A 23,006-nucleotide genomic window follows, 5' to 3' on the forward strand; every position below is an offset into this window, starting at 1 on the left:
CCAGAGAATGTAGGCAGTGCAAAAAATAAATGTCATAAAGCTAATGTAAAGAATAGTTTATATAGTCATAAGCATATTATTAGTAAAATATTTTCGTTTGCGTTAAACGATTTAGATTATTTTAAACAATTGAACAGTGTCTTAAAATATATCTTAGAACGAGCCAAGTATAACCCTTGACCTTATAATACCCAGCATGCTGATCACTGAAAATGGCGAGCTTGAATATATAGAATCATGAGTGTATTGAATCCAACGTAGGCTTTGTTGCCCGATTTTATCGTTTGGGAATTCACAATGGCTGAAACAGATGGTGTATTAGTCGAACCTAGCATCCACGATCGAAACACAGTAAGTACATCTGTTTAGTTTTTAAGTCAATACACTGATGTATCATGTCGAACTGATCCCTGCCCGCTTGTAATGCATCTCAAAAAAAGTCATTGATATCATATTGTATTACTAATGCTGTTAATAATATTTGATGATTTCAACTCATTTTTTTTACACATTTGAATATGTACATCCAGACATATGTGGGTCATTTTGTGCAATTTTACCAGATGTGATTGATAATTAATTGTACGTGAAGACATGTATATATAATATATACATACATTTTTTTTTCATAGTTCAGAATTTTACTACTATTGTTAAAATTATATTTTATGTATCAGTTTCATAATTTGTTTATTTCTGTGTAGACTTGTGTTAAAGCCAATAAGCTGTTGGTAAAAACTTTACAAAGCATTGATTGTCAGTAAAATTACTTACCAACCAGACAATTTCAGGTGTTGGTGTACAAAATGTTGATGAGGGGTGCAGAGTTTTGTATATATTATGTCGCCATTTTGAATAATATGCTTGTAAATAATCATGGTTTTTACAATTTTTCTAACTCCTAGACCCAAACCATTGAAATATACAGACCCATGATCCCAGCTTAATTTTCAACCTCAAGACTGTATAATCTAAAAATGCATGTATTGCACTTGTGTCTTTTGGCTCCTATTAACTTTTATCTAGTCAAGTCAATGTAAAAATACAAACACACATACGATAGGGGTTAAACTACAACAATGCCAATTTTAAAAGGGGTAGTGTTCTTACCGTGTGACTGTGAGATCTTTCGGCACGGATCTAGAAGCCGTACCTACACACGAATTGGTGATGTCACAAAATACATGACCTTCAATCGGGGTCGTTTCCTCGGTATATACGAATTGGTATATACAAATTACAATAAAGATACTTAAGACATTACACATAAGGTAAAATAAATCATGTGACAATATAATGATAATAACGGTAATAAATCCTAGCTTAACAGTTGAACAGAACGATCATATAGTGAGTCGGGTGACGCCGAGGGTCACGCACTTGTTGCAAAATGGCCGTGTGGTTGAAACTGGGTCACGGCGTGACGGGCGAGGAAGACATCATTAAACACTCTCAAAATCACAATAAAACGGGGAAGTGGTTGCATATTACGGCGTAGCCAACATGGGAAATAAAAAACCGCCCATTACAAACGACATGGGTTCGAATCACACGAGATACACACTCACCAGAACCGAAGCAATCAGAAACGAGCAATCATTTTGGCTTTTCCGTTCAACTCATCGGAACACTGGAGTAGTTAGAAAAATGAACACCACTTAATGACCAACGTCGTGGCGTGGTACACAAGCGTGCCATCAAAATAAAACAAAATTAGCTTGAAAAGACAGTGGGTTCGAGTCCCGCTCAGAGCTACCGTAAAAACGTAAATCAAATAAACTGAAATCTCTCAAACCGTAAACAAGTAAGCAAAGAACGTCGCAAAAAAATAATAAACCTCACAAAACTCCACCGTACAAAACTGAATGAATAAATAATAAAATAACTTACGTCTTAAACTGGACGACGAGCAATTTGTTCAACAGTTTCCAGTCACAAGAGATAAACAAGACCCAAGTCAAGGTAAGTTTTGTTAAAGTGTCGATGGCGTTCCCTATGTTACGAAAACAATTCAGGCAACAGACGAATATCTTCTGTGGTGTTGTGGAATTTATACTGTGTCTGCGGAATTGTTGATTGAGGGTTCGAAGCCAGCTGTTAACATTTTGTTAGAAAGTTTCACAATTAAATCAAATATCCAATGATACCAGTATATTTATTTCATTATTTTAACAACTTGCAATGGTGTTAGTTGGTCAAACACGAGTTCTTACACCTAAATATGTATCAAATATTTATCCACACATTTATTCTCTCAATTTAACAACCTTGTAGAGGTGGAAATTAATTAAACAACAGGTATTTACTCACAAATACAATGGTCAATATTTGTCCATACATTCATTCTGTCAATTTAAGAACTTGTAATTGTTGGAATTAATCAAATGAGAGTTGTCTACACCAAAATATTTGTCTGCACATTTATTCTCTCAATTTAACAACTTGTAATGGTGTAAAATAATTAAACGAGAGCTGTCTACACCAAAATAAGTCTAAAATATTTGTCCACACATTTATTCTCTCAATTTAACAACTTGTAATGGTGTAAAATTATTAAATGAGAGCTGTCTACACCAAAATAAGTCTAAAATATTTGTCCACACATTTATTCTCTCAATTTAACAACTTGTATTTGTGGGAATTAATCAAACGCGAGTTGTTTACACCAAAATAAGACTCAAATATTAGTCCATACATTTATTCTCTCAATTTAACAACTTGTAATGGTGTAAAATTATTAAACGAGTTGTCTACATCAAAATTAATCTCAAATATTTGTCCACACATTTATTGTCACAATTTAACCACTTGTTAATAGTGGAAATTACTTAAACGCGACTTGTTTAATCAGTTGACATCAATGCAACTTACCCGCAGACAGTGCACAACAGAGTATCATTATTGAGCAAATATAAACAGGAACGTGTCTTGGCATTAGGTTTAGGGTCGGGTCAGGTATGGGCAACGGAATTATTAACAGGAACGTGTCTTGGCATTAGGGTTAGGGTCGGGTCAGGTATAGGCAACGCAAATGGCAAACACCCAATTGGCAAAATGTACTCTAACGGGTTATGCCATGTATATAGTTTACACAAGTAAAAACACAAAATTGCCAATTTTTTGGACAATTGTAACTCAATAATAGAAATATGTTGTATTTCTATATATATACACACTATATACTCTTATCAATTGCAAAGACAACCAGTCAATCCATCGTGGTCTTGTGGGTCAGTTCTCTACATAGTGATCAGGAGGAGCCGGGTTCAATTCCCTTGCCTGCCCATCTTTTTCTCGCAAACACTATTTGGCAATAAAGCTAAATATGACAACAAATTATTCAATTTGCATGACTACCCACATAGCTCAGTTGATTTGTACTATGTCAGCAATGTGAGCGATCGCTGGTTCGAATCCAGTATGTTTAGTTAGATTTTTGAATGCTAGTGAAGACAGTGCTTCTATGAATAGGACTTAAATCCTATTATTTGTGTGAAGACACTCGTGGTACAGTGGACAAGACAGTGCGCTGGGAACTCAAAGATCGCAAGTTCGAATCACGGATTGGACACTCCTACAAAAGACATGAAAGACGTTAAAAACATAAACAGCAGATTCAAAAACTCAAGTCAGAAAAACAGAACACAAGAATACTACCTCACATGGAAGCCAGTAGTCGACGAAGAACGAACACAGTTGACAGCTGTAGGTCACGTGCAACAACAGACACGAGGAGCATGGCTGCTCTCCAAATGGGTCCCTTTTTTTGTATTGACCCCCTAATGATTACTGATCCCCCTTTCTAACTCTTCCCCCAAAAATAATATATCGCCCCTTTTAAAATGTATTGACCCACAAATTAATGAATATTCATGAGCACAGAAACTGCTACGTCATGAATAAATTAGCATAATTAAAAAAAAATTGCATAAAGTGTAGGTACGTCTTCTGAAGTCCTGCCGATCTTTCCAGTCGCAGCTTACATTCATATCAATTTAAAGCTGAAAACCATTTCTAATACATGTATATCACTTCAAGACAATGTTAGAAAAATATGTATTGGTAAATTCTTTTAAAGTGCCACAATTACCCCGGTACATGTATCTGCATGAATATCTAATAACAAATCATGTTATATGTACATTGTATACAATGTTGCAGTGACTGTAGTGCAATTTTCCCCCAAAAAAATATGGTTGCAGTTAACGTTTAAAGCGACACTGCCATCAAAACTATGTACATACTTGTAACAATAACAAGTAATTGTTTGTACATGTAACTTCAAACAATTTTGAAAATTTTGAGTCATGCTTGATCATAGTTTTTTGTAATGTTAAAGGGAGCGGGGATTTGGCTTTTGTCACTCTGTACATAAATTTTGAGATCTATGAATGAATTCTGTAGATAAAAACAACTTGTATGTGCTGCAAAATGCCCTAAATATCGGGTATAAAACAGGCTGTAAAGTAGACAACAAACGTTCGCTTTGCCTGGTGTCATTTCGCCTCTAGACGGCCAGTCAATGACGTCATCATTGAACACTGATAATTGAACCCATTCATTCTAGTACGTCAATCCCATAGAAGTGCTACTATGAACGACCTTGTTTACTGACAATTTAAAAGTTGAAACAAGGTGAGGTATTGTGCGTATGAATGCCATAACGATTCAAGTTAAGTTTCTCAAAATCCCAAATGAATAATCGAGTTGTTGGTTGCGAGAAACCGGCAGAAGAACTACCGTAACCTGAAAGTGAACCACATACAGCATTCTAGCTATAGTAAGCAGTGAGTGAATAAATATTGTATGAGTTAAAACTAAATTAGAAATACGCTAACATCACTTGACACAAAGTGGTGTAGATTTGAAAAGTCGTTCAGAATTTACTAATAGTTTAATTTAACAATAACTCATATGCAGTTGAGACAACAGTGTTGCTTTAGCTTGTGCCTCAAGGTAGCGACAGGGGGAAAAACAAGAAAAAAAACATCATGCATTCCGTGAGTAATTTCAGGTTATTTTCATGAACCCAGCTATGGGTGAATACATGTACGTCCTCTGTACATTTACATACCAGGTTGAGTCTCAGACTGAAAACAAAGGATTTAATTTGCATACCGATTTGTTGAACGTCCAACTTTATTATATTCTATGTAATCTGACCGTTACATGATGGCAATTGAAGCACAAACAAACATTCTTACTATAGTATTTGGATTTCAAGCTGGGTGTATATGATAGAGGGAAGTTGTGCAACCAAATTTGCCGAGTTCGCAGTTTTTCGCCAATGAAAAAATAACTAAGGCAAAAACTCACGGTTTTTCAGCATTTTTGTAATAAAGACATTATTATCTATCAATAATCCGCCCAAAACAGGAACATTTCTACTTATTCTTGTGTTTTTTTGACGTTTTTTGAAAAACCTGCGATTAGGCGTCGAAAGTAGAACATTCCGGAGGGGGTGAAACAGAAGAGCATCGCCAGGCGATGGACGCAGGGCTTTTTGGCGTTGATCGCAAACGTATCCGTGTCCAGCCATTGGTTGGCCACGTAGAGGTCAAAATACGCATTCTATTTTTACGCATTAAGTTTGGCTCTTCCGTTTCATCCCCTCCGGAATGTTCTACTTTCGCAGGTTTTTCAAAAAACGTCGAAAAAACATAAGAATTAGTAGAAATGTTCCTGTTTTGGTTGCACAACTTCCCTTTATCATATACACCCAGCGACACCGATGCCAGCTGACTGTGGTTTTAAAGGGGAACCGCTCAATCCCTTGGATTGCACCAAGTGCTCATGGGTAATTAACTCCGCCTCTGTCCACTGAGTAAATGAATGCTTATCCTTCCCCTGTACTGCTAATCCCACAAAACAACTGATATAAACACCCTAAGAACGGATTACAATTTGCTTGTTTAAATATAACATAGCAATTGAATTTCAAACAAATACAGAGCAGTCTTCATGTGCCATGATTTGAAACATCGCACGCTCGGCAATTTATACATCGTCGGAATAATATGACGCGGAACTAATTCAAGTTGATGACGGCCAACAAGAAAAGGCGGCAGTCCACCGGATACACACGGCCAGAGTGTTGCTAAACGGTCGCGAAGAAAATACGCCGACTCAAGTTTATTTGCCTGTTTCCATTGCGTCGGTCTATTGACGGTACTGATCTCGTATACAGTAAACCTGAGAACGAAACTTCCCATGCACATTCTGTATACATACTACTCCCCCCGACTGCTAATATAACAAGTGTGAAAACACGATGTCTATGACTTCGGTTTTCATATTTCTGTCATAAATCGGTAAACAGAACGTGTATTTACTATTGCCCTCAAATTTCCATATAATATTGACTAATTGGTAGAGGTGACAATGAAAAAGTTTACTGTATATTATAAGTACAGGTTATTACACGGAAATTCCCGTGATAAAATGTCAAAATCATTAGTAAAGAAAAGTCACCGCGACATCACAGGCTTATCTTGTAACCTGTTTACAACACTCGTGTGGAAAATCAAAATGTACACAGGTGGTACCAGCTTGTATCTCGTGTGAGATTTGAGTTCTTGTGATCTGGTGGGTGAACGTCGGGATGACTTTACAGTCAAAATCAAATGAGTGGTGAGGGGGAGAAGAGTGTTCTGTCAAAACAATTTTACCGTAGACTCAATTTTAACGACCAATCTGCAGCGTTGTATTTATTATAAATAAGAATCCAAAAATAGAATATAAATACACACATACACTCGATTAAATATATGCGACACATGAACGAAAACGATCTATTGTAAAGATATGAATTGGAACTGCCTGTGAGGTGTTGTCTGGGCGCCGTTTCGCCCTACAGTCAAATACAGAAACAAAAAGTGATTTATTTTCTTATGCCAAGACCTGGTTGTTCATGCATTTCAAGCATGGCGTATTTACTTCTTGTATTCTGTGGTGTGTGCTGTGGAAACATCTGATTTCGCGGTTTTGAGCTGTCGAAGTATTTCGCGAAAAATAAAACAAAGGGTAACACCATACGAAGCAGTCAGGCCAATGTCTTGTTGATATCCGAAACTTGGAACCTCTAACAGAACGGTTATTTCCCGCACGCCTACCAGTATTACACAACTACCATTTGCAGCTCATTGCAGTCTGACACTTATTCACTGTACCCCTTCCTTTTTCCAGACTGTCTAGAAAGTTATGCAAAAAGTTTCATCCCTTAGAAAACACAAGTCTTTGCCGTACGATCAAAAGAAAAATGTCCACATAGTAGTAACCAACATCGTTCTGGCGTTCCTAAAAAAACACTGCATTGCTTAATAGCAAATAATCACAGTAGTGCAATCCGACCATGCTACGTTTCACAATTATTATTATTACTTGGTAGTGATTATTAATATAGTACAAAAAGTAAACTCGTTGAATTGTTCTGAAATGCAGGTAAATTTCAATTTAGTTTCATCGATTCTGGTCGCATGCAAATGCTCGACACCTTATAGGTCAAATCGCTAATTAGCCAGTCAAAATACTCGGTGATGCCAACATGTTCAAATTACCAAAACGGAGGAGATTTGCCGATGTTCCAGCTCGATCTTTTATCTATGGTTTTGATGGGAAGACGGCACGTTTTTGTTTTTTGAAATCAAAACATTAGTTGTTTTTGATGATAAACTGACCATTTGAAGACTATTTTTACGATGATAACAGCTCATTTTCGAATCAAAGCTTTACCTATTCACGCTAACCACAATAAACGTCGTACTCTTGAATAGGCGTCAATGACTACGGCTGAAATTTAAACCACGCGAATGATTTCTACTTCTACATTTAATTTATTGCAATGGATATCAGAAAGCCGGTAACCTAATGTTATTGACATTGTTTACTGTCTTACATCGTCATGTCCCAGTGTTACCGATGGTTAGACCATGGAGGTGGTTAGACATAGACAAACTACGTAACGATAATGCTGTTTGTAAACCAACAAGCTTTGTAGATTGAATAAACATCTAGAAGATTTACATTTTCGTTTACTCAAACTGTGATTGACAGGAATTTTGCATACATTGGCCACCATTTTAAACTCGTGATTTTCACTGGTCGCGGCACGTTTCGACCGAAAATAACAACATTTATACATCAAAAGCCCAACCAGACGAGTGTAATCGCTAGCGTACATATTCATGCCCCCGTGGATATGTATTTGGAACCACAGCAAACCACAGTAAATGGCATATTTCACGGAGCTCCCGCCACGATGTCAGCTGCTTGGTTCGGATTAACATACTAATACGGTGGCCATCTTGACCCTTATTTATAGTATCGGTTCCCCTTTAACCATAGACCTTATGTTTAACGAATGGTTTTACCGATAACGATTTTATATATTTGTCGTCATGCTGGCAGTAAAAATATGGGTATGGTAATGCACTTTTCTAGGCCACATGTTCATTTTTAATCGTGTTGAAAAAACTTGTAACTTTTTGTTTGGTGGTGTTATCACCTCACGGTGACCTGCTACGATAACAAACCGGAATTTTCACAGTTGCACCTTAAAACAATGAACCAGTTACCCTGAGCACGATGAATCATCTTCGGAAGACAATGAGTGTTGACCTGTTTTGTAAACAATTCTTTGTCTGGGACCATGCAAGGGCGCACAGGAAATATAACAGGGCGCTGACAATTTTAACAGGGCGCCATTTTCAGATAACAGGGTGCGGCGCCCTGTAAAAAACCCTCGTGGAGAACCCTGCTTTTCATAGGCAGAGAGTAAGGCATGTATATCCTGTGTAAAAAAATGCTGTCATGATAGCCCGCTCGTTTTTAGAGAACCGATTACACTGTTGGAGCTGTTTAAGTTATATTTTAATTGAGATTAGGACTTTCCTCCTCGCCAGTTATTAAGCATGCAGTTATGGCAATGTATATGTTTTCAGAAAGCTGAGATATAGCAGAATACGATCATGTATGTTTCATCTTAATATTTGCTGGGGGATTGAGTTATGATCATGTTCACCCACAACTAGATTTTGGGGGAATAAACTGAAATTACGCATCAAAAGCATCGCGTACAGTAAATTTGAACCAAAGATAAAGAAAGTACACAATATAATGTTACAATTCAAAATATTTTTTGAAACATGTCAGACAAGTTTAAGCAAGCCAGACATAACTGCTCACCTGCAGTATCTGATCCCTACCCACCCAGTCTAAGGAGTAAATTGATAAGTCTAAGATGTATTTTATCAGTAGAACACAATAATTATGATTACCGGTATTATACATCTGTCACTGTAATGCCATAAGTTACAGCGTGGTATTTTCATCTTACCATATTAATTAAGAAATGCGAGTTCCAAATATGAAACATTTACACATGTAAGCGTCCTCAAATAATAACAAACGTGGCTGCCACCGTGGTTTGATCAGACCCCACACAAAGAAGTTTCACTAAATCTGTTCCACACCTTTTGGATTTCAGCAATCCCATGATGTAGGAAAAGATGTATAATAATTAGGTTATTACGAGGATGCCGAAAAGTATGCCCTCAGAGAGTACGCCGTCGCATCGTCCTTCGCTGCACGACAGTCGATACTCCCAATTTACTGTCTTCGTGCATACTTTTCGTTATCCTCGTAATAACATCATACAACTGTGTAGTACATGTATTATTAAAAAGTCGCAACATTGTTTCACATTCCAAAGAAAACACTGAAAATTCTGCACACATGCTTCATCTTTTATTAGATCGCATTTCAGACGAATATGCATAAAATAATTGCATCTAATTTTCTGTAAAAAAAAAAAATGTACATCTTGGGATACATTTGAAAAGCCGTTGCTCAAAATTTTGGCAATTCGGAAAACATTTTGTTCAAAATTGATAAGTACATCATTTCGTTTTACGGATCTGATTCAAAATACATGTAGCCGTCTGGTAGCCATATACCGGTAGTTTTCAAAAACCTTATCTGACATGCCTATACTGATTAATTTCACACTTGCTAGGTACATGTATTTAATTACATAATCTAGACAGCATAAATGACGCTTGTGCAAATAAAATTTCATTATATTATTTAATTTCCCAGTGGGCACTGAGTCATGACAGTGACTTGTTTTATTTATGCTGGTTCAGAGGAAAAGGTCTTCACAAAAAATACTATAGTCTGCTCAGAGTGTAACTATAATTAGTCATGAATGAAACAAGTTCTCAGTGTAAGGCACCGTATTTGCTTTATTAGAACTGTATGAAATAAATGCAGTTTGTCTGTCTATTCACACTTATATTAGAAATGCACTTGTAATAGAACAAATATTGTAATCCATGTGAAATGTAATAATTCTCGTGAATATTCATATATTTTGAAATGTGTTTTTTTACAGCATGAAAAACAAAATGGAAATATTGAGAAGACAAATGGGTATACACCTCTCAAGACGATATTAGAACCGTCACTTTTACAGAAAAGAATAGGTAAATACATGTATATTAATATACGATAATCAACGATTGCTGCATTCAAATTCGAACGATAAACACTGCCTTCTATGCTGCGAAGTTTGCTTTGGTTTTTAATCGGTGACTTCATCAGAGATGGAATGTGTCTCACCTAGCATATTAAAGACTAATTTTTGTCAGATTTTAAAATGTTTTTCAATTTCAGTGCCATTCTGATGAAATACTTGAAAAACCTATGACCAACAGATGTATGGCAAGTTTTGCACAAATTCACGATTCACGTTTTCACAGAAATATATTTGGTAGTGGTACTTTAAAATACTCAAATTTAGCGTTTCATCATCCAACTATAGAAAAAATATTCATCTTACAATCACTAAAGATTTGCTTTATATGGAACTCAGAAATACCCTGATTTGTTATGCCACGACCCTAGAAAATGTCTGAAATTGTCTGCCCGTGAGTATCAAATAAAAAATTGGGATCAACAGCTCAAGTTCGGGGTGCGGTTTCCATTACGTACATATTGCAATCACTAAATGGGCGTGGTCATTTTTCCCACATCACTTGCACAAAACAAACAATACACCGTACAATCTTTGAATATAAGCGTAACTCCAATTTAGATGTCAGGAAAGAGTGATAAGCGTCACGTCACGTCAAAAAAAAACTGTTCACATGAAAAAAAATACTTAATATGCATTTATTTATTTTTAATTTTCTTTGTAACGGAAAGTATATTCTGACAGGAGTTTCAAATAAAAACAAGCACTAAAAAAGTACGGTACCGTAGGTACGGTAACGCAATCCGGCCATGCTTCAGCCCACAAGTGAATAACTTACTTGTTTTCGAAGTGTTGAAATTGTTGATTATTACTCAGTAGTGATTATAATAACGCACGAAAAATAAATTTGTTGAATTGTTATCAAATGCAAGTAAAATTCAACTTAGTTTCACTGTAAGCGAATTATTTCGGTCACATGTAAACGATTGATGCACTACGACATCCGCCATGTAGTTTGGATGCACACGAGACGTTACTTGACCAAATAGGTCAAGTCGCTAATTAACCAATCAAAATGCTGGATGGTGCCCACGTGTTCAAATTACCTTGGTTCATTTAAATATGTTAATGACAGGTCATCGACTTCATGGTGAACGAAACCCGGAAGAGATTTACCGATAATGTTGTGTGATCTTTTGGCTTTGATTTCCATGGAAAAACGACATGACTTTTTTATTAAGTTTATTTAATTTTATTAAATTAAGAAATTAGTTGTTTTCGAAAGATAAACTGAGCATTGAAAAAGCATTTAACAGTTTTTCGGTGATAACAGCTCATTGTCGAAAACTTTCAACACATGGACGTATTCATAAGGAGTATTGACAAAAGTTGTGGCAAGAACAAAAGCAGTTTCACTGCATGTTTGACATCCTAACACTACTGAACAATAAAGAGGTGTGAATATTTTTAGGCACGTTGTTGAAACAAATGAATAGAATTAGGAACAATATACCAGCTGGTTGAAACAATGTCAGTCACGGTCTTGTTGAATTGGGGGTGCGGTTAGTAATAGGTACTTTTCATGTTTTCAATTTTTGTTGAGAACTCTTTAACACTGAAGCCGAAATCGGGGGTGCGGTTACTATTAGGTATGTGGTTTATAATAGGATTTTAACGGTAACAAAAATGAGATAATTGCTCAGTTAAAAACGCACATATTAATTATAATACACACTTTGCGAATAAACAAAGACACTACCAAAAAATGGTCTGAGATAAACACAATTCAGTTCCTTCACAGGCTCACAAATAGTTATTAGGATTTAGTTATTAGTTTTCTCTTGCAATTTATTTTAACCGTGTATTGCATTATCAAATTCTTCAATACATGTCTGATTTTCATCTGATATTACACACTTGCATACTCTAATCTTGTAAATCTATAATGATATGCAAATGCTGGTGGATGCAAAGACACTGGGATATATAATGTTCAATTTATCCAATGCAGGCATGAGCTCCTCCCATTATGCCATGCTGTTACTGGTGTCAGAGGAGTTTTTTATGTAAATTACCCCATTACTAACTATGCCCATAGGGCAATACGCACTGTGCTGCGATGACCTTAATATATTACAATAACTGATTTAAGGAGATTCCGACTGAATTACACATTCAACAGTCTCTACATACTTAAAATGAAATTGAGAAACTACGTGTAGTCTAAATTTGTCTGGAAAATAGCAGCATTCTCATTATATTTTAGTTATATCTGTATATCACTGAGAAATACTTTATTGTCGCTTGGAATTAATTTTCGTTGAAGTAATGATTCAGTGAAAATAAAATCCAGAGAATATACCTTTAAAAAAATTTACATTCAACTCGCCAAAAATCTGTGAAAATAAATTCCATACAAAACACTCAAAAAGTATTTTCAGCGAAAATTTATTCCAGCTAAAATAAAGTAGTTCACAATATTATGGTTGTATCCATGGTGAAATTAATTGCTTGCTAGGTCAGTCTTGCTGAAAAGGTGCGATTAGTCAAAGATATGTTGTCACCGATATATATGAACCAAAATACCTGTATATATTCTAATTGAGCAAATATAAATCTCAAAATTGTATATGACTTATTTTGATCGTAGAAACATATCTATCATTTACATGTATGTAAGCAGGTGCATTACAAATTTTCATCATTCCAGTTTAGTAAGATTCAATGAAGTAATATTTTAATCTGTCTTTGTTGTGAAAAATATTTTAGTAATTTTTGTCTCCAATTATTTTGTTTTATTGTTTGACAGAAAAACAAAGAGAGCTGACTCGGAAATCGCAGCAGTCAAGTACTATAATAGTCGTAGACCAGCAACCTAAAAAATCCATTCTTCCACGGAATAGGTTACCAGTACCGAGTAAAATAACTTCCATGGAGTACAAACCAGATGAACAACCACTTGTGTCACTCGACAGCGATAGGTAAATGCACAGAAACATAAATACTTATTTCTTGTACATGTCTAGCCAGATCATTAATTTGTATTTGAAATCCAAGATGGCAGCCATTCACAAGAGGGGTTTCCCATTCATGGTAGAAGGAGCCAACTGTTAGCCAGGTTTCCTGATTGGTGGAATCTCTGATGGCACAAAATAGATAACAGAATTCTCAAATGCAACTGTGTTAACTGTGTCAGATATCAATAACCTTATTTTGCAACAAAATCAAAGATGGGGCACTGCCAAATTGCCAACTTGAATAACATGCAGGTCATATCACAGACACCTGCGACTTCCAAACTGTTCAACAATATATTGGCCTAAAAACATCGCCAAAGAATAAAATAATTTAGCCTGACTATGATTCCTCGCATCCCAAGAAAAATAGAAACTTTCGGAGACAACTTTGTTCAGTTTACCATAACTATTTTTTTAAGATGGGACACACGGCTGATGATCAAAATTGCTGGTGGTTTGAATTCTGTACAGTTATTGCTTTGATCGCTTATACATGTATTGCTAAATGTGTAGCAGTATGCTATGCTATTATTTTTTTTATTTTTTATACTTTTCTTTTCTCACTAGTGATGATGAATTTGATATATCAAAATTACCAAGTCAGGTAAGTGATATAATTTGTATTCTTCACAACCACAACATGATTAACCCCAGTAGGTCAATAATATCTATTTGCATTCAGCAGTCATATTGCCCCCAGTTTATAGGTCAATAGTACTCATTTCCAATCTGCTTGACCCCCGTTCATAGGTCATTGGCACTCACTGCCAATCTGCCTGACCCCAGTTCATAGGTCAGTAGTACTCTCTGCCAATTTGCTTGACCCCAGTTCATAGGTCAGTAGTACTCACTGCCAATTTGCTTGACCCGTTCTAGGTCATTGGCACTCACTGCCAATCTGCTTGGCCCCAGTTCATAGGTCAGTAGTACCGTTAAAGTCCTAATATAAACCGCATACGTAATAGTAACTGCACCTCCAATTTCGGCTTGGGGGTTGAAGAGTTCTTAACAAAAATTGAAAACTTGAAAAGTACATATTACTAACCGCACCCCCAATTCAACAAGACTGTGACTAACTTCATTGTTTCAACCAGCTGGTCCAAAATGGCATTGTTCCTAAATCTATTCATTTGTTTCGACAACGTGCCTAAAAATAGTCACACCTATTTACTGTTCAGCGGTGATAGGATGTCAGACACGCAATGAAACTGCTTTTGTTCTGGCGGCAACCTCTGTCTATACTCTTTCTGAATACGTCTGTGTTTCGTAAGTTTTCGACAATGAGCTGTTATCACCATAAAAGTGTTAAATTATTCTTCAATGCTCAGTTTATCTTTCGAAAACAAATAATTTCTTGATTTAAAAAAAAAATCATGCCGTTTTCTCTTCCGTGTTCACCATGAGGTCCCTGAACTTTCATTAACATATTTAAATAAGCTATGTAATTTAGACACGTGGGCACCATCCAGCATTTTGATTGGTTAATTAGCGACATGATCTATTCGGTCAATAAAACGTCACGTGTGCATTCAAAAACATGGCGGATATTGTATCGTATCGACCGTTTACATGTGACTGAAATCATTCGTTTACGGTGAAACTAAGTTTAATTTTACTTGCATTTCATAACAATTCAACGGATTTATTTTTCGTGCGTTATTGTCATCACTACTTAATAATAATCACCAATTTAAACACTTCGAAAACAAGTAAGTTATTCACTTGTGAACCACAGCATGGCCGGATTGCGCTACCATTCCGTGATCATTTGCTACTAAACAGTGCATTCGTGTTTGTTTTTATTTGAAACTTCTGTTAGAATATACTTTTCGTAACCAAGAAAATTAAAAAAAATCAATGCATATTACATTAAATATACTGAGTATTTTTTTATCATGTGTACAGTTTTTTTGATTGACTGTAATTTTTCAACATTTCGTAACGCCTATTTTAGAACCAAAGTAAGGCCTTTCACTCTTCCCTGACGCATATTCAAGAGATTGTACGGTGTATTGTTTGTTTTGTGCATGTGTTGTGGGCAAAAAATTACCACGCCCATTTAGTGATTGCAATATGTATGTAATAGAAACCGCACCCCGAGCTTTTGATCCCAATTTTTAAATTGATACATTGTAATATAAACCGTGGTTTATATTGGGACTTTAACGGTACTCATTTCCAATCTGCCTGACCCCAGTTCATAGGTCAGTAGTACTCATTTCCAATCTGCTTGACCCTAGTTCATAGGTCAGTAGTACTCATTTCCAATCTGCTTGACCCTAGTTCATAGGTCAGTGGTACTCACTGCCAATTTGCTTGACCCGTTTATAGGTCAGTGGTACTCACTGCCAATTTGCTTGACCCCAGTTCATAGGTCAGTAGTACTCATTGCCAATTTGCTTGACCCCAGTTCATAGGTCAGTAGTACTCATTTCCAATCTGCTTGACCCCAGTTCATAGGTCAGTAGTACTCACTGCCAATCTGCTTGACCCTAGTTCATAGGTCAGTGGTACTCACTGCCAATCTGCTTGACCTCAGTTCATAGGTCAGTAGTACTCATTGCCAATTTGCTTGACCCCAGTTCATAGGTCAGTGGTACTCACTGCCAATCTGCTTGACCCGTTCATAGGTCAGTAGTACTCTCTGCCAATTTGCTTGACCTCAGTTCATAGGTCAGTAGTACTCTCTGCCAATTTGCTTGACCCCAGTTCATAGGTCAGTGGTACTCACTGCCAATCTGCTTGACCTCAGTTCATAGGTCAGTAGCACTCATTGCCAATTTGCTTGACCTCAGTTCATAGGTCAGTAGTACTCTCTGCCAATTTGCTTGACCCCAGTTCATAGGTCAGTAGTACTCTGCCAATTTGCTTGACCCCAGTTCATAGGTCAGTGGTACTCACTGCCAATCTGCTTGACTTGTTCATAGGTCAGTAGTACTCTCTGCCAATTTGCTTGACCCCAGTTCATAGGTCAGTAGTACTCGCTGCCAATCTGCTTAACCCCAGTTCATAGGTCAGTAGTACTCAGTGTTCTCCCCAGAAAAATGTATCAGAGTGGCGGCTAATTTGCATATAATTTACATATTATTAGCATTTGTCTGAAGATAAAGAAAACAATAATGACAGGCTTGCATGGATGAAAATGTGTCTTTATTTTTTAACAAATTTATGTAGAAGATTAAATGAATCTGCTGCTGTGTGATTTCTATGTAATGTTGATTCTTCGGACTTTCATGGAAGCCCAGTGATCTGCAGCTTTTGAGAACGCCGTGATTTTCTTTGCTTCCCACTTCTATTAAATGACATGGCCTTCTTGTGCATCTCCGAGTGTGCGTGTTTATCGATAGCATATTTCGTAATAGTTATACATGGCATAGAATTCCATACCAAAGAACTATTTCTGGATGTTTTTAAGTTGAATTTTCCACATATGTGTCACAGCATTCCTAAAAGATAAGAAATAGGAGCGAATCAATACTTGTATTTAAAAAATATCGTCACGATCAACACGAAAATAAACAAATTGCCGCCATTTTGAAAAGTCGCTAAACTTAAAAATTGCCACGATAAACTTTACCCAACTATTTCAAAACACAATACTAGTATTAGTTACTTTGATAAATCGTAGCCAACAATTTTTGAACTTCCAGAAAGAAGGTCGTTTCCAAAAAAATGTTTCGACGATCGGCAAAAAATGAAGCCATACAAAAATTTACTAAACTAGGTCAAAACTCGCTTCCAAGTAAAACGCTACAAATAAATACTTTTTTTACCTTTGCCATCGGATGTTTCTCTCAGCCACGTATATTTTGTTGTCCATTGTGCATCAAATCTAGAGTTTATTTTTTTGCACTTTTCGTTGTAACATCATCTTGGACACGTTTAGTACCACTGCCGACAGGGGTACCGGTGACCGCGTTGCTGGTGGGTTTATCGCTCGCAACCAGGGGCCCAGCAAGGCGTTCTACGCGGAACCACAACGTAATATTTCTGCTGTTTGACATCGTTGCTTCTTCCAGCCAAATATGCTACTGAGAAAATACTCGCTATTACCCCAATTAAATAGGGCGAAAGTGTTTATTGTCGAAGTACGAAGCTGTATTAGTCCATTGTCTTTGCGTAATCACTGACATGTTTCCATTCACACCTGATTTGGCTCACAGTACCGGACGCTGATGACGCTGACTAACAGATTCGCACGTGTATTAACAAGCTAAAAGAAAGAGTAACAGGAAATGCCACAGAGTAGCGGGCAATCTCTCAGAGTAGCGGCATAAATAATGGAGTAGCGGCCCCGCTACGCTAAAACGCTTTGGGGAGAACACTGGTACTCTCTGCCAATTTGCTTGACCCCAGTTCATAGGTCAGTGGTACTCACTGCCAATCTGCTTGACTTGTTCATAGGTCAGTAGTACTCTCTGCCAATTTGCTTGACCCCAGTTCATAGGTCAGTAATACTCGCTGCCAATCTGCTTAACCCCAGTTCATAGGTCAGTGGTACTCACTACCAATCTGATTCTAGATCATTGTATTATACCTAGATATATTTCCTGCCCCAACAACTAACATTGTGTTAATGTCATTTTTTTTTTATTTGATTTCTCAAGATAAATATTGATTTGAACCAGCAGTTGCTGAAAGATGGTTATCGCCTCGATGAGCTTCCTGATGACGAAGATTTGGATCTGATTCCTCCAAAGTCTTTCAACCAGCGGTGTGTGTGCTGTCAGTTACACCAAACACTATGTACAATACAATAATACAGGTCAAGTAGCCTGTGATAAACTGCACTCACCCATTGCTTTGATAGCAACAAGTTATACGACGATGGAACTATACATACCAGTAGTGTCGCCTGCATATGTTTTTGGCGAGTGATGCAATGCCGCAACTTGCCACTTTTCTGTGCGTTTTTTAATGATGTTCATTATCAATCTATAACGCACAATTGCAGTATACCTTCCATGTTAGATAGTCTTGTGATTTACCCCGCTTAGATGTACTTACAAGCAACAACATGGCATGTACAAGCAAGCTCTACGAAAGTTGTCAAGCTAGATGTCTGCAATTCTCGTTTGTAACTTGAGAAGGCAAGCCTGCCAATCCCCGGGATTACATGGTGCAATAATGTTTACCTATTATCATCATACACCACAAAATCAATTTCCAGTTCCAAGTATCACCATTTTTTTTGTATATTTAATCACATAAACATTGAGCCAAATTGCACTTAATCTGTAAAATACGATATTTTCACTGCTATTATTCAGCTAATAACACTATAACCATGGTAACTAATATGTGAAATACATGTATGCCAAAAAAGTAGCTAAGTGGATAATTTGCTCTTATCATGCGGTGACCATTGCTGACTACCGTATTTATCCGGGTATAAGCCCAGGGTCTTGAACATGGAAAATTGGCAAAAAGAAGGGGTGGGCGTTTGCCAGGAGATCCCCGGCAAAAAAAACGAAAATTCTCGAAAATTGACAACATGCAGTTCGATCGAACTGCGGCAGGGAATAGAACGGCAAATGAAAACATGCAACGGAAATAAATGAACAATATGCAACACTAGAAGTAGAACAAAAATAATGTATTGCTTATAATGTGACAAATAAACCAGAAATAATAAAAATAGACAGTGAGGAATCATTTGAATTAGGATTTTCCCGCCGACAAACACGCGTGAACTCAAAATTAATTAAAATGTCAGGGGTTAAACTGCGTGAAATGATTTCCGGTCTCGACAAATTACGCATCATCCGTCATACAAGATCAATAATAATTTACAAATTTACACAGTAAAAATTATAAAAATTCATAGCTGTTTGAAAAAAAACTTCTCAGATCTTTATTTGTACGTTCATTGCCATCTTTGTCAAACTCAAAGCCCTCAAAGTCCAAGTCGGTGTCACTGTAGCCGTCGAACAAAATCCCTACAACTTATTCCTGAAGTTCGTCGATATCGTCCCACACAATTAGGACTTAGTACTTTTAATCCACGGATTTCGCAGTCTGTCAGCTTGGCACTTTTCATTCATGTCTAATCATAATGAAGAGGCAAGAAAAATGGGGTCGCTTTGCTGCGATGGCACACGATGCTTTTGTTTACAGTCTAACAATTATCTTTGACCTTTATGCATCTGCTTTACTGATTGGCTAAGAATGACATCACTAAGGTCAAATCGTGACATTGCTTTTTTATCAGACTCGACACTTATTAATCACGGTGAAAGTTATCATTCAGCAAGTTCCGTCGGTAGGAATGTCTCACTATATGGATATTGCGGTGGACTTGAATTAGGAAGTTTTTTTTTTTTTATCCAACGACAGAAGAATGTTTTCATGACGGTGATGAAAGATGGTAAAAAAGTTGGCAGTCTTCGGCGAACATTGCAAAATTGCTGACCCCAGTTATTAATTCGCAAGCTGCTACAAAATATTTTATAAAGCCAAAATAACGTGATTTCAACCACTCTCCAAGGTACGGGTTGCTACAATATTGCAACATTGGTTTCATTGTCGACGACGCTAAAGCCGAACGAGTGCGACACTTGCGGCTCTCCTTATACGATTTGCCTGAATCGTTTCTAAGGAAGTACAACCCAAACGGCCGGCCATTTTTAGAGCCACGACATATTTCAAAAAGAGAACTACCGTTTCTGCTTTAATATATATTTTTATAGACTTGCTGACTGTTATGATTCAGAACGCGCTGCCATGAAGGCAGAAAACTGTCACAGCTATTTTGCGTTCACCCCTTGTTTTACGCAATTAACAGTCTTCAAGAAAGCCAACTGTTATTGTTAATACGACCACAGTCAACGAATAGAAAATAGTTTTTTTTTTTGTGTAGAAAAAGACCCTCTGGGCGTGTGCCCGGATATGACCTCAACTTCTTTATTGTGTCAAAAGTGGGGGGTGGGCGTTTGCCCAGGCATGGGCTCTTACCCGGATAAGTACGGTAATTTGCGCTTCGAACCTCGTTTTCGAGTCTCCTGCAACGATACAGATAATTTGCCAATGATACATTCCATCAATGCTTTGGAACGCAAATAGTCAGCAATGTCCATCATTTGATAAAAGCAAATAACTATTTTTGATCTATTAGAAGCATATAATAATAATACAATATCCAGTAATGTACAGTTGACCATGTAAGCACATGCACTACTTAGAAAATACGGTAATTGAACATTTTTAGCAAAATTAAAAAAAGGTTTACAGTGTTCAGATGTAAAATGCGCTTCCACTAACTTTTATGTAAATTCAAATATGTAATATACATTACTTGTAATCTAAATGAATATGGTTACTAAGCAACTATATGTTTTAAAGTTTCACAGTGCACCAGTCTTGGCTAGTATAATTGTTTTAATTCTATGTATAGTGTCTTTCTATAGTTTACAATATTGGCCACCAGAGGGCACTGTTCACCAAAAGAGTTTGCCCTGTTGTGTACAGTAAAGACAGAATCACCACTAATTTTCTTGGAGCTGTAAATGTATTAATTATTCACTTTTCTTTAATTTTTCGCTGATATTAAATCTGCTGAAATTAAATTTATGTAAACCTGCAACTTGAAACAGTATAAAATATGCAAATATATTGAATTGAATGTGCTCAAAATATAAAAATAGTAAAAAATAAAACACCAGAGAAAATTAATACATTTACTGTAGTTAAATTTTATCACAGTATAATCCAACTTTTGGTGTTGATGAAATTCTTCAAATGGAACATCTTGGATCTGTGATACACTGACTAGTCACCTATATTTATCAGTGTAGCAAAGCCCTTAATGTAGTTACTTGTATTCATGTTCCCAGGCATTTCTCCACACTTGAATGTGATTGAAATAGTGTATACATTCTTATCCAAGTCAATAAGGCTAAATCATGCTTCAGGGTCTTGATCAAGGTCATAAGGTAAAAGTGCTTGGGTCAGTACAATTCTAGAAATGGAAAAAAAAAAGTAGTATATTTTCCTTCTCAGCTGAAATAAGTTATTAGCAACATTGCAGTCAGAAAAAGCAGCACTACTTGCAGCGTTATGACATGTACTGGTATTGACCCAAACACATATTGGTTTTGAAACTCTGAGCGTAAAAGACATGGTTATGCACTTTATGAAATGTTCAACCCGCACTTCACAATAGACTGGGACCAAGCTGACCAATGGTTGTTCACCATATAGAACATGTGACCAGTATTTATTCGTTAACAGCTTGTACCATACTATTCTTTGCATTATAGTGCATACTTACGGTTTATAAAACAAGGTACACACCTTGTTAAATTATTTGAAAACATAATTCACTAATCTTGGCTGAATGTTTGCTGTAAAATCCAGAAACTTTAATAATCGCTGTTTGATCACTTTTTATGGTGCATCATGGTTACTAGATGCCGCTCTGTACCTATTTAAAATTAGTATCATGACGTATAATATACATTGTGTCCAAAAATGGAATGCGCTATGTCAAACCCAGTCTATTTTATAGTGGGACACAGACAGGGGAAGTGCAATTGTTCATTAAATATTTCTTAAGACTTATAACCTATGGCTTTCTCTATCAAAAAGAGAAAATATTTTAATTATTCTAATATATAGTTACCCATAGAAACCAATGCCTTGTGACTGATAGTTTCAACATTATTCCACAAATTTGTTGAAGCTCATGGAATCACTGATCAAACACTTTTGTCTATTGCCCTTGTTCTGACACCTGAAATGAAATTCCAGGACTATTACACCACATTAACTTTGGTCATTTTCCAGATGTTTAACTTATCTTTTAATCTCTCATGAAGCCGAGAAGATGCAGACCCACCCAAAACAGGACTGCACAAACAGTCTTTTGAAAGTAGGCAATGATAGCATTAGACTTGTCAATGTGCAATTTAATTAATGAAAATCATATTTACATTTTTTTTATTTTTTTTAAGTTTATTTATAGACCTCACCTTAGAATCATGTAGTGAATTTAATAGAAATGTTCATTTCATACTGTATTTGCCAAGGTGTATATTTAAGATTTTAATACAATAAAGTGCAACTTAGTGCTAAACTTACCTTACATTTAGTGTCTTGATGCACTGATATACCGGGATTATTTGTACAAATATCAAGAACAGAATCTTTGGGTCTGGAAAGTAGCAGAAAACAATCTACTTCTGACCACAGACCTTTAGAATCCCTGGTACAGGGCACACTTTGTAGCTTTGTTAGGATTCTACACTTTAACAAGTAATGTAAATGTTATAATCTGTCAAATTTTAAGCAAAATAAAAACTGTTTTGCATCTTCAATTAAGATTTTCCATTATTTTTTTCCCATCAGCACACTGTCTACGCCTCCTGTCGCTATGACAAGCCAGTGAAACGAGACTGCCTGCAGGATCCTTCATATGGTAGCTTATTGGGTATCAACTTCGGTCAGACTTCACATCAGTATGCATCAAAATTTATTATACCCACAAAGATGAGCATTCAAAATCACTTGTTCCTCACACA

General features: G+C 36.5%; 1 protein-coding gene and 1 long non-coding RNA gene across 2 annotated transcripts; one reads left to right on the plus strand and one right to left on the minus strand.

The window, feature by feature from the left end:
• The first annotated feature begins 175 nt into the window (after window positions 1-175).
• Window positions 176-22,802, plus strand: LOC100368172 (protein FAM219A-like). Its single transcript, XM_006813997.3, has 5 exons — window positions 176-351; window positions 10,391-10,481; window positions 13,281-13,452; window positions 14,056-14,092; window positions 18,096-22,802. Exons 1-5 carry the CDS (start codon window positions 298-300, stop codon window positions 18,246-18,248), a joined length of 507 nt encoding a protein of 168 aa, XP_006814060.1. The 5' UTR covers window positions 176-297; the 3' UTR covers window positions 18,249-22,802.
• On the minus strand, window positions 16,622-17,441 carry LOC146735018 (uncharacterized). Its single transcript, XR_014931391.1, has 2 exons — window positions 17,262-17,441; window positions 16,622-16,934 (listed from the first exon to the last, which is right to left on the minus strand). It is a non-coding gene; the product is annotated as an uncharacterized LOC146735018 (long non-coding RNA).
• Window positions 22,803-23,006: the final 204 nt, after the last annotated feature.

This window comes from Saccoglossus kowalevskii, chromosome 13 (genome assembly GCF_978046115.1).
Source record: "Saccoglossus kowalevskii chromosome 13, keSacKowa6.1, whole genome shotgun sequence".
Taxonomy (NCBI): domain Eukaryota; kingdom Metazoa; phylum Hemichordata; class Enteropneusta; family Harrimaniidae; genus Saccoglossus; species Saccoglossus kowalevskii.